This window comes from Sorex fumeus, unplaced genomic scaffold (genome assembly GCF_029834395.1).
Source record: "Sorex fumeus unplaced genomic scaffold, SorFum_2.1 ptg000181l, whole genome shotgun sequence".
Lineage (NCBI taxonomy): Eukaryota > Metazoa > Chordata > Mammalia > Eulipotyphla > Soricidae > Sorex > Sorex fumeus.
In genome coordinates this window covers 30,001-42,629 of record NW_026606238.1, presented here as the reverse complement: position 1 = coordinate 42,629, position 12,629 = coordinate 30,001, and the positions used below count along the sequence as shown (strand labels likewise).

The following is a 12,629-nucleotide window of genomic DNA, read 5'->3' as shown; positions in this document are numbered from 1 at the left end:
GCACGGCTGTCTGCAGCCCGGAGGTCTCCAAAGCATTCCCTGGTGTGTCTCTACAACCCCGCCAATGCTGCTTTCTCAAACCCGTGCATGGAACCGATAGTCCGGGTGGCTGACAATCTCCAGTGGGGCCTTGTGCGTTCAGGAACACCCTTGAGAGGGTCACCCCGCCACCCACCATTTTTCTTAAATCACCACAAAGGGCACTGAAGTGTCTGGGGCTAGCTTTGCCATGCCCTGGCGACACAGAGAAACGCAACTGACTCCTCTGTCTGCCTCCTTCTCCACCGCCATCCACAGGGACCACATAACCCGACACGCGGCATTTTGCATTAGCATTTTTCTGGGAAGCATCAGGGGCCCCTGGCACTGAAGCACAGTCCTCCCGTTGTTCGTCGATTTGCTCGAGCGGGCACCAGTCACGTCTCCAGGGTGAGACTCGCTGTCACTGTGTTTGGCATCTCGAAGACGCCACGGGGAGCTTGCCAGGCTCTGCCACCGTGCGGGCGGGATCCTCTCGGGAGCTGGCCAAGGGGCTCTCCAAGAGGGGCGGAGGAATCGAACCCGGGTCGGCCGCGTGCCAGGCCAACTCCCTATCCACTGTGCGATCGCTCCAGTCCCAAAACGACTACAAGAAAAAAAAAAAAAAAGAAAGAAAGAAAATACAAACTAAAGAAATTAAGAGCTGAAAAAAAGTGTCCGATGCCTGGGATGAGAATGGGTGTGTGTGCGTGTGTGCGTGTGTGTGTGTGTGTGTGTGTGTGTGTGTGTCAAGGTGGATAAGGCTGAGGTGAAGGGAATTATCATAATCTACCGAGAGTATTCGATATGCCAGACACAGTAACAACAAAGTCTCCAATGGAGACGTTACTGGGCCCGCTCGAGCAAATCATAATCAATGACTGATGATTTTTATTGACCCCAAAGGAGGAGGGGACATACTGGTGGATACAGCAGGTAGCAGTTAGGGGTCCCGGCAATGTGTGCGGGGGGGTCACGGAACTCAGTGGGAAAAAGCTGCCTTAGAACTCAAACTCCCGGGGCTGGAGCGAGAGCCCAGCGGGGAGGGCGTTTGCCTTGCACGTGGCCGACCTGGGTTCGATTCCCAGCATCCCCTAGGATCCCCCGTGTACTGCCAGGAGTCATTCCTGAGTTCATGAGCCAGGAGGAACCCCTGAGCATCGCCGGGTGGGACCCCAAAAGGCAAAAAAAAAAAAAGAAAGAGGAAGGAAGGAAGGAAGGAAGGAAGGAAGAGGGGCTGGAGCGATGATAGCACAGCAGGGAGGGTGTTTGCCTTGCACACGGCAGACCCGGGTTCGATTCCCAGCATCCCATAGGGTCCCCCGAGCACCGCCAGGAGTGATTCCTGAGTGTGGAGCCAGGAGGGACCCCTGAGCATTGCCGGCTGGGACCCAAAAAGCAAAAAAAAAAAAAAAAAGAGAAGAGAGGGAGGGAGGGAGGAAGGGAAGGAAGGAAGGAAGGAAGGAAGGAAGGAAGGAAGGAACAAGGAAAGAATTGAGAGGGAAGAAGGAAGGAAGGAAGGAAGGAAGGAAAGAATTGAGAGGGAAGAAGGAAGGAAGGAAGGAAGGAAGGAAGGAAAGAATTGAGAGGGAAGAAGGAAGGAAGGAAGGAAGGAAGGAAAGAATTGAGAGGGAAGAAGGAAGAAAGGAAGGAAGGAAGGAAGAAAGGAAAGAATTGAGAGGGAAGAAGGAAGAAAGGAAGGAAGGAAGGAAGGAAAGAATTGAGAGGGAAGAAGGAAGGAAGGAAGGAAGGAAAGAATTGAGAGGGAAGAAGGAAGGAAGGAAGGAAGGAAGGAAGGAAGGAAGGAAGGAAGGAAGGAGAGAAGAGGGGCTGGAGCGATAGCTCAGCAGGGAGGGCGTTTGCCTTGCATGTGGCCGACCGGGTTCGATTCCCAGCATCCCATAGGGTCCCATGAGCATCGCCAGGGGTCATTCCTGAGTGCAGAGCTAGGAGTGAGTCCTGAGCATTGCTGGGTGTGACCCAAAAAGCAAAAAAATTAACTCAGACTCTTATTCAAGGTCAGCCCACAGCCCACAACAGGCTCCCAGCGTCAAGGGGAGACCCAGATTTAAAAGGCGTGTTTTTCGGTTGCTTGTTTGTTGATTTTCAGCTTTGGGGTCATATTCAGCGAGTCTCTGGAGTTGCTTTTGTCGGTCCCCGGGGGCTTGGCACTCAGGAATCATCCTTGGAGGTGCTCAGGGGACCATAGGGCGTCTCAGGGGACCATCTGGGGTGCCTGGACATCTGTGTGTAAACCACGTGTCCTGTGTTGTGTATCAGCACTTCAGCCCCTAAGAGTTTTTTTTAAATTTTTTAATATTATTATTATTATTTTTGCTGTTTGGGTCACACCCAGCAATGCACAGGAGTTCCTCCTAGCTCATGCACTCAGGAATCACTCCTGCCGGTGCTCAGGGGACCCTATGAGATGCTGGGAATCGAACCCGGGTCGGCCGTGTGCAACGCAAACACCCTCCCCGCTGTGCTATCACTCCCGCCCCATGAAGGCAATCAGTCTTTTCATTTCTTTCTTTTTTTCCTTTTTTGGGTCCCGTCCGGCGATGCCCAGGGGTTCCTCCTGGCTGTGGACTCAGGAATCCCTCCTGGTGGTGCTCGGGGGAACCCTATGGGATGCTGGGAATCGAACCCGGGTCGGCGGCTGGCTGAATAAACCCTGAGGTCCCTGAGAGAACAGCAAAGACAATCCAGTGTTATCTACACACCAGGGAACTGCGGACAGACCCTATCACGGTGCAGTTACAGACGCACAGGGTGTGTGTGTGTGTGTGTCTGTGTGTGTGTGTGTGTGTGTGTGTCTGGAGACAGTCACAGGTTATTATTCACACCCGCGCCAGCCTGAAGCCCAGGGCACAGGAAGGAAGGAGGCCACCAAGGAGAGAAACACACAGGGCTGGAGAAAGAAGAAGCAGAGGAATGTTCCACGGGGGGCCTCGGGTGCGGGGAGGGGTCCCGGAGGGTGCAGCTGGGTGGCCTCATAGGGTCGCCGGGGACCCTCAAGTGAAGCCTGAGCACAGAGCTAGGAGTCAGCCCTGAGCACTGAGCCAGGGAGTGAGCCCTGAGCACTGAGGTGGGAGTCAGCCCTGAGCACAGACCTCGGAGTCAGCCCTGAACACAGAGCTGGGAGTCAGTCCTGAGCACAGAGCCAGGAGTCAGCCCTGAGCACTGAGCCAAGAATGAGCCCTGAGCACCGAGGTGGGAGTCAGCCCTGATCACAGATCTTGGAGTCAGCCCTAAGCACAGAGCCGGGAGTGAGCCCTGAGCACAGAGCCAGGAGTCAGCCCTGAGCACAGAACCAGGAGTCAGCTTGGCCCCTGTCCAGGCCCGCAGGTTGGCGGGGCAGGCGGCTCACCTGGGGACCTCGGCGCTGGGATTAGAATTGCAACATTGTATCTGAACTCGCAAATGTTTCTCAACTTGGAAACAGTCGCAACTAAGAGTATCATCGGTCGGGCAACAATTTACTTTTTTTTTTTTTTGCTTTTTTTTTTTTTTTTTGCTGTCCAGAGACGGACACCTGCGTGTCCAGGCCGCTCGCGGCCAGATTCGGGCCCGCTCGGGGAGGCCCCTGGGCCGCTGGGCGCCTCCGAGGCCGGGCTGGGCGCGCCTGGCGGTCCCCGGGGAAGCCCCCCACGCGGGCCACCGGAGCTGGGGCGGGGTGGGCGGCGAGGAGGGTCCCCCGGGGGCCCGCACACGGCCCCGCCGCGGGTGCAGGGACCGGCCAGGCCCTGAGCTCCGGCGGCCTCGCCACGTCCCGCCGCGACGGGCGGCGCGGTTCCGGGGGGGTCTCCCCGCGGGGTGCGCACCCCGAAACCCGGGGCAGCGGCGGCGGGGGTCCAGGACCCCCGCGGTGGGCTGAGTTCGAGGCTGGGCTCGGGTCCAGCGGCCTGGTCCGCTCCGCGCAGCGCGGGGCCTCCCCTTCCGGATGCGCGCGGGGCGGAGCTGCACCCGGCCCGGCCCCCGCTCCGGGAGGCGCCTCCGGGGCGCCCGGGGGTGACGGTGGAGGCGGAACCAGGGGTGTGCGGGGCCTCTTGCGCGCTGGGGGTGCGCCCCGCGGGGGTGGGGGGCACCAGGGAGCCCCCTGAAGTCTCCACCTCCCGCGCGCGCCCCTCCCCAAAGTCTCCACCTCCTGCTTGTGGGGTCGGCCCCAAACGTGTCCATCCCCCCCTCTTCGCGCGCGCCCCTTGCCCCAATTGTGCAACTCCGGCGCGCGCCCCGCCCCGAAGTCTCCACCTCCCGCGCGCGCCGGGTCCCCCCCAAAAGTGTCCACCTCCCGCGCGCGCCCGGCTCAAGGTCGCGTCCCCGGGTCCAACCCCCTCCCCCGCGCCCGTCCCCCTGGCCGGGAGCGCGCGCGCCCGTGCGCCCCGTCCCAGGCCCCCCCACCCACCCACCCGTGCGCCCCGCGGCCCCCCGCGCGCGCTCACCTGGCTCCGAGAAGCCCCCGAGGCAGCGGCGGAGCAGCTGCGACAGCATCACCAGCGCCCCCGCCACGTAGACCCGCAGCGCCGCGCGCACCGCGCGCCACGGCGACATGGCGCTGTGTCCGGGGACCGGCCGGGCCGCGCTCACGGCGGAAACGCGCGCCGCCAGGCCCGCCCCGCGCGCCGCCCCGGCCCCCGCCGCAGGCCCGCGCCCGGGAACACCCGGCCGGTGCGCCCCCAGGCACGCAGAAACCCCCGGCGGTGACCCCAGGCTGCGACGGTGGAAGGACCACCTGGAGCCCGGCCTGCAAGCAGGAAACCCACCGGGACCCCAGTTGCAACCAAGAAACCCACCTGGAGCCCGGTCTGCAACCAGGAAGCCCACCTGGGTCTTAGTCTAAAACCAGGAAGCCCACCTGGGCCCCGGACTGCAAGCAGGAAGCCCACCTGGGCCCCGGACTGCAAGCAGGAAGCCACCTGGGCCCCGGACTGCAAGCAGGAAACCCACCGGGACCCCAGTTGCAACCAAGAAACCCACCTGGAGCCCGGTCTGCAACCAGGAAGCCCACCTGGGCCTTAGTCTAAAACCAGGAAGCCCACCTGGGCCCGGGACTGCAAGCAGGAAGCCCACCTGGATCCCAGTCTACAACCAGAAAGCCCACCTGAACCCAGTCTGCAACCAGGAAGCCCACCTGAAGTCCAGTCTGCAACCAGGAAGCCCACCTGGAGCCCAGTCTACAACCAGGAAGCCCACCTGGAGCCCAGTCTGCAAAAAAGGAAGCCCACCTGGGCCTCAGTCTACAACCAGGAAACCCACCTGGGCCCAGTTTGCAAGGAGGAAACCCACCTGGGCCCCGGTCTACAACCAGGAAGCCCACCTGGGCCCCAGTCTGCAAGCAGGAAGCCACCTGGATCCCAGTCTACAACCAGGAAGCCCACCTGAACCCAGTCTGCAACCAGGAAGCCCACCTGAAGTCCAGTCTGCAACCAGGAAGCCCACCTGGAGCCCAGTCTGCAAAAAAGGAAGCCCACCTGGGCCTCAGTCTACAACCAGGAAACCCGCCTGGGCCCAGTTTGCAAGGAGGAAACCCACCTGGGCCCCGGTCTACAACCAGGAAGCCCACCTGGGCCCCAGTCTGCAAGCAGGAAGCCACCTGGGTCTCGTCTGCAAGCAGGAAGCCCACCTGGGCCTCAGTCTAAAACCAGGAAGCCCACCTGGGCCCCGGACTGCAAGCAGGAAGCCCACCTGGGCCCCGGACTGCAAGCAGGAAGCCCACCTGGGCCCCGGACTGCAAGCAGGAAGCCCACCTGGGCCCCGGACTGCAAGCAGGAAGCCCACCTGGGCCCCGGACTGCAAGCAGGAAGCCCACCTGGGCCCCGGTCTGCAAGCAGGAAGCCCACCTGGGCCCCGGACTGCAAGCAGGAAGCCCACCTGGGCCCTGTCTACAACCAGGAAACCCACCTGGACCCCAGTCTGCAAGCAGGAACCCCACCTGGGCCTCGCCTGCAAGCAGGAAGCCCACCTGAACCCAGTCTGCAACCAGGAAGCCCACCGGGACCCCAGGAACCAGCTCTGCATGTTTGCAGCCCTGACACCCCTGGGACCCCCCAACTCAGACCCCAGCTACGAGCTCTGCATCCTTGAACCCCAGCCAGAGCCCAGGAACTCAGCTTAGAGCCCCCGTAGGAGCAGAGAAACCCCGCCCCGTGGGCCCCTCTCTGGACTCCAGGAAGCCCCCCCCCAAGCTGGGACGGCCACGTCCCCACCCCAAGGGTCCACCTCTGGGTCCCCCTGCAGACCCCACGCTGACCCCTGAGAGGACCGAGATGCTGTGATAAAGCTGTCTGGCTCTCACATGGCATGGACACTCACGTGTGTCCATCCGGGCAAAGCCCCCCTGCTCAGCCCCCGTGAAAATCAGACATGGTCTGTGTGGGGGACCCCCCACCTGACACCCCCACCCACCCAGTTATTTGGACTCTGGATTCTTGAGCCGGGACCTCGAGGCCGGCTGTGAGTCAGGGTGGCAAGGGACCCTCCATCAGGGCCCAGCCAGGTTCACACACACACATATACACGTGGGTACAGATACATGTACATACAGACATGTGTGTACACATGTGTGTACATGCCCACACAAGTGCGCACACACTTGTACATGCATGCACAAACATGTACCCACACACAAACGTGTACACACGTGTGCGTGCACACACGGACGTACACGTGGGTGCACACGCATCCATACACACGTATACAGATACACGCAAAAGAGGCATGTGTGCACACGTGTACAGACGAGTACACACACGCAAGTGCACGCACACGTGTACACGCATGCACAAACACGTGTCCACATACATAAACGTGTACACGCACACGTGCATGCACACATGGACGTTCAAACGTGGGTGCACACGGATCTACACACACGTATACAGATACACGCACACAGAGGCACGTGCACACACATGCACAGATGTGTACACACATGCAAATGCATGCACACATGTGTACACACATGCACAAACATGTATCCACATACATAAACATGTATACACACACGTGCATGCACACATGGACGTACACACGTGGGCGCACACACATCTATACACACGTGTACAGATACATGCACACATGTGTACACAGACGCACAAACATGTATCGACATACATAAACGTGTACACGCACGTGTGCATGCACAGATGGACGTTCAAACGTGGGTGCACACGGATCTACACACACGTGTACAGATACACGCACACAGAGGCACGTGCACACACGTGCGCAGATGTGTACACACATGCAAATGCATGCACACATGTGTACACACATGCACAAACATGTATCCACATACATAAACGTGTATACACACACGTGCATGCACACATGGACGTACACACGTGGGTGCACACACATCTATACACACGTGTACAGATACGCGCACACAGAGGCACATGCACACGTGTGCACACATGTGTACACACATGCACAAACATGTGTCCACATACATAAACGTGTACACACACGTGCATGCAGACGTGTACACACACGCACAAACATGTATCCACATGCACAAACATGTATACACACGTGCATGCACACATGGATGTACACGCGTGGGTGCACACACATCTATACACACGTGTACAGATACATGCACACAGAGGTGCGTGCACAGACGTGTACACACACGCAAGTGCATACACACATGTGTACACACAAGCACAAACATGTGTCCACATACATAAACGTGTACACACGTGCAGGCACACATGTGTACACACATGCACAAACATGTGTCCACATACACAAACGTGTACACGCACGTGCACGCACACATCGTACACACATGGGTACACACGCATCTTACACATGTGTACAGATACATGCACAGAGAGGCATGTGCACACACGTGTACAGACGTGTATACACATGCAAGTGCATGCACGCGTGTGTACACACATGCACAAACATATACACCAATGTGTACACGCAAACACATGCATACACACATGGATGCACACACGTGCGTGCATGTGTGCGTGCGTGCATGTCCACACATGTCCACACACGTGTACACGCAAACGCGTGCATACACACACAGAGACCCCCTCCCAATGAACCCCACCAGGAACCCTCAGCTCCGCACCGCATCATTCGTGGACAGACAAACCCACCCTTGAATTCCAAGCCCACCCGGCGGCCGTGAACCCACACCCCCTTCCCACGGCATCCCTGACCCGAACCCGAGGCTGCAGCCAGGCCGGGCACCCGCTGGACCCCAGTCGCTCTCACGGATTTCCCCAAGGGACCCCGATTTCTGCTTGCCAGGCTCCGCTGTGCGGGTGGGATCCTCTCGGGAGCTTGGCGGGAGGATCTCCGAGAGGGACGGAGGAATCGAACCCGGGTTGGCCGCGTGCCAGGCCAACACCCTCCCCGCTGTGCTATCATCGCTCCAGATGATATGACGGTGGGTTAAGCCTCTTGCCTTGAGCCTGGTTCGATGCCCGGCACCCCAAATGCACCGTGAGGCCCCCCCAGGAATGAATTCTGAGACCCCCGATTAAGCCCCGGGCAGCACCGGATGTGGCCCCAAAACAAACGAAAACACGTCTGTTCCTTGGAACCCAGAAAGCTCAGACAAACTTTTTCTCTTTTTTTTTGCTTTTTGGGTCCCACCCGGCGATGCTCAGGGGTCCCTCCTGGCTCTGCACTCGGGAATCACCCCTGGCAGTGCTCGGGGGACCCTACGGGATGCCGGGGATCGAACCCGGGTCGGCCGCGTGCCACGCAGACGCCCTCCCCACTGGGCTATCACTCCAGCCTCTCTCCTTCCTTCCTTCCTTCCTTCCTTCCTTCCTTCCTTTCTTCCTTCCTCTCTTCCTTCCTTTCTTCCTTTCTTCCCTCCTTCCTTCCTTCCTCCCTTCCTTCCTCTCCCTCCATCCCTCCCTCCCTCCTTCCTTCCTCCTTTTCACTTTCTTCCTCCCTTTCCCTCCCTCCCTTCCTTCCTTCCTTCCTTCCTTCCTTCCTTCCTTTCTTCCTTCCTCTCTTCCTTCCTTTCTTCCTTTCTTCCCTCCTTCCTTCCTTCCTTCCTTCCTTCCTTCCTTCCCTTCTTCCTTTTCTCCTTCCTTTTCTCATTCTTCCTCCTTCCATTTTCTTCCTTCCTTCCTTCCTTCCTTCCCACAATCCTTCCTTCCTTCCTCTCTTCCTTCTCTCCTTCCTTCCTTCCTTCCTTCCTTCCTTCCTTTTCTTTCTTTTTTTGCTTTTTGGGTCGCACCCAGCGATGCTCAGGGCTTGACTCCTGGCTCTGCACTCAGGAATCCCTCCTGGCGGCGCTCAGGGGACCCTCTGGGATGCTGGGACTCGAACCCGGTTTGGCCACGTGCCAGGCCAACGCCCTCTCCACTGGGCTATCGCTCCAGCCCCTCTCCCTTCCTCCCTCCCTCCCTTCCTTCCTTCCTTCCTTCCTTCCTTCCTTCCTTCCTTCCTTCCTTCCTTCACACCTTCTTTTCTTCCTTCTCTCTTTCTTCCCTCCCTCCATTTTCTTCCTTCTGTTCTTCTCTCCTTCTCTTCTTTCCTTCTTTCCTTCCTTCCTTTCTTCCTTCCTCTCTTCCTCCTTCCTTCCTTTCTTCCCTCCTTCGTTCCTTTCTTCCTTCCTTCCTTTCTTCCTTCCTTTTTTCCTTTCTTCCTCCCTTCCCTCTCTCATTCTTTCTCCTTCCATTTTCTTCCCTCATTCCTTCCTTCCTCCTGTCCTTCCTTCCTCCCTTTCTTCCTTCCTTTCTTCCCTCCTTCCTTCCTTTCTTCCTTCCTTCCCTCCTTCCTTCTCTCGTTCTTCCTTATTCTGTTTCCTTCCTTCCTTCCCACCGTCCTTCCTTCCTTCTCTTTCTTCCCTCCCTCCATTTCCTTCCTTCCTTCCTCCCTCCCTTCCTTCCTTCCCTCCTTCCTTCTCTCGTTCTTCCTCCCTCTATTTCCTTCCCTCTTTCCTTTCATCCTTCCTTCCTTCCTCTTTCCTTCCTTGCTTCCTCCTTCCTTCCTTCCTCCTTCCTTCCTTCCTTCCTTCCTTTCTCTCCTTCCTTCCTTCCATCCTTCCTTCCTTCCTCCCTTTTCATTCCTCCCTTCCTTCCTTCCTTTTCCTTCCTTCCTTTCCCTTCCTTCCTTCCTTCCTTCCTTCCTTCCTTTCTCTCCTTCCTTCCTTCCATCCTTCCTTCCTTCCTCCCTCCCTTTTCCTTCCTCCCTTCCTTCCTTCCTTCCTTCCTTCCTTTCTCTTCCTTCCTTTCCCTTCCTTCCTTCCTTCCTTCCTTTCTGTCCTTCCTTCCTTCCTTCCTCCCTCCCTCCCTTCCTTCCTTCCTTCCTTTCTCTCCTTCCTTCCTTCCATCCTTCCTTCCTTCCTCCCTCCCTTTTCCTTCCTCCCTTCCTTCCTTCCTTCCTTCCTTTCTCTTCCTTCCTTTCCCTTCCTTCCTTCCTTCCTTCCTTCCTTCCTTTCTGTCCTTCCTTCCTTCCTTCCTTCCTTCCTCCCTCCCTCCCTTCCTTCCTTCCTTCCTTCCTTCCATTTTCTTCCTTCCTTCCTTCCCACATCCTTCCTTCCTTCCTCTCTTCCTTCTCTCCTTCCTTCCTTCCTTCCTTCCTTCCTTTTCTTTCCTTTTTTGCTTTTTGGGTCCCACTCAACGACGCTCAGGGCTTGACTCCTGGCTCTGTGCTCAGGAATGACTCCTGGCGGTGCTCAGGGGACCCTCTGGGATGCTGGGACTCGAACCCGGGTCGGCCGCATGCCAGGCCAACGCCCTCCCCGCTGGGCTCTCGCTCCAGCCCCTAGATTTTGCTGTTCGTGGAGTGAGGGAGAGTCCACCTGACAGTGCTCAGGGCTGACTCCCGGCTCTGTGCTCAGGAATCATCACTCCTGGTGGTGGTGGTGCTCCGGGCTCCCTGTAACGTGCCGAGGATTGAACCTGGCGAGACAGACACGCAACCCGGCGTCCTATTTTTCTGTGACTCGGTTTCCCGTGGTCGTGATTTGATTTTTAGGGGGAAAAAATGCAGGAATGTGAAAAAGAACAGGTAGCCCCAGAAAGGATGAAAATTCCTAAGAAACGTGTTTGTTTTTCTTTTTCTTTTTCTTTTTGTTGTTTTTTCTCTCCTCGTGGGCAATCCGGGGTCTCGCTGAAGCTTGGGATGTTCCGCCCGGCTGACGGGCTGACGGGTGACGTGGACGTTACTCACCGCCCAGCGCCTTGAGATTCTTCACGGCCCGGCAGCTGCAGTGCACGTGTGGCGAGGGGCGGGCGGGCGGGGGCGTCCGTCACGGTTCCCAGTCAAGGGTTTGGCGGAGGGTCCCAATTTGGACCCAAAAATAGCACCGGGGGAGGAAGGGAGGGTCCCCTGGGGAATCGACCTCTCTCTGTGTCTCTCTCTCTCTCTCTGTGTCTCTGTCGTCTCTCTGTCTCTCGGTCCCTGTCTCTCTCTGTTGTTTTCTCTGTGTCTGTCTGTCTCTGACTTTCTCTTTGGTTCTCTCTGTCTCTGTCGGCTGTCTCTGTCTCTTTGTCTCTACTCTTTCTGTCTCTCTCTGTGTCTCTGTCTCTCATTCCCTGTCTCTCTCTCTCTGTTGTTTTCTCTGTTTCTGTCCGTCTCTGTCTCTCTCTCTGTCCCTGTCTTTCTGTTCCTGTCTCTCTGTCTCTATCTCTCTCTGTCTCTGTCCCTCTCTGACTCTTTGTGTCTCTGTCTCTGCTCTCTCTGTCTCTCTGTTTCTCTGTGTCTCTGTTTCTCTCTGTCTCTATCTCTCTCTGTGTCTGTCTCTGTCCCTGTCTGTCTCTTTCTCTGTCTCTATCTCTGTCTCCCTGTCCCTCTCTTTCTGTCTCTGTCTGTGTCTCTGTCTCTGTCTCTGCTGTCTCTGTCTCTCTCTGTGTCTGTCTCTCTCTCTGTGTCTCTCTGTCTCTCAGTGTCTGTCTCTCTCTGTTGTTTCCTCTGTCTCTGTCTGTCTCTGACTTTCTCTTTGACTCTCTCTGTCTCTGTCTCTCTGTCTCTGTCTCTCTGTCTCTCTATCTCTGTCTCTTCTCTCTTTGTATCTCTCTGTGTCTCTATCTCTCTGTCTTTCGGTCCCAGTCTCTGTTGTTTTCTCTGTCTCTGTCTGTCTCTGTCTCTCTGTTCCTGTCTCTCTGTCTCTATCTCTCTCTGTCTCTGTCCCTCTCTGACTCTTTGTGTCTCTGTCTCTGCTCTCTCTGTCTCTCTCTGTCTCTCTGTTTCTCTGTGTCTCTGTTTCTCTCTGTCTCTATCTCTCTCTGTGTCTCTCTGTGTCTGTCTCTGTCCCTGTCTGCTCTTTCTCTGTCTCTATCTCTGTCTCCCTGTCCCTCTCTTTCTGTCTGTCTGTGTCTCTGTCTCTGTCTCTGCTGTCTCTGTCTCTCTCTGTGTCTGTCTCTCTCTCTGTGTCTCTCTGTCTCTCAGTGTCTGTCTCTCTCTGTTGTTTCCTCTGTCTCTGTCTGTCTCTGACTTTCTCTTTGGCTGTCTCTGTCTCTGTCTCTGTCTCTCTGTCTCTCTATCTCTGTCTCTTCTCTCTTTGTATCTCTCTGTGTCTCTGTCTCTCTGTCTCTCGGTCCCAGTCTCTGTTGTTTTCTCTGTCTCTGTCTTTCTCTTTTGTTCTGTCTCTCTCTGTCTCTCTGTCTCTGTCTCTCTGTTTC

The 12,629-nt window shown here is 57.0% G+C and overlaps 1 protein-coding gene across 1 annotated transcript in view; it reads right to left on the bottom strand.

Moving 5' to 3' along the window:
- DHRSX (dehydrogenase/reductase X-linked) overlaps window positions 1–4,588 on the bottom strand; it is a 41,163-nt gene extending 36,575 nt beyond the window's left edge. The window contains exon 1 of the mRNA XM_056107899.1: window positions 4,461–4,588. Within this exon, the coding sequence (XP_055963874.1) occupies window positions 4,461–4,569 (109 nt within the window). The 5' untranslated portion in view covers window positions 4,570–4,588. The remainder of the gene's footprint in view (window positions 1–4,460) is intronic.
- Window positions 4,589–12,629: the final 8,041 nt, after the last annotated feature.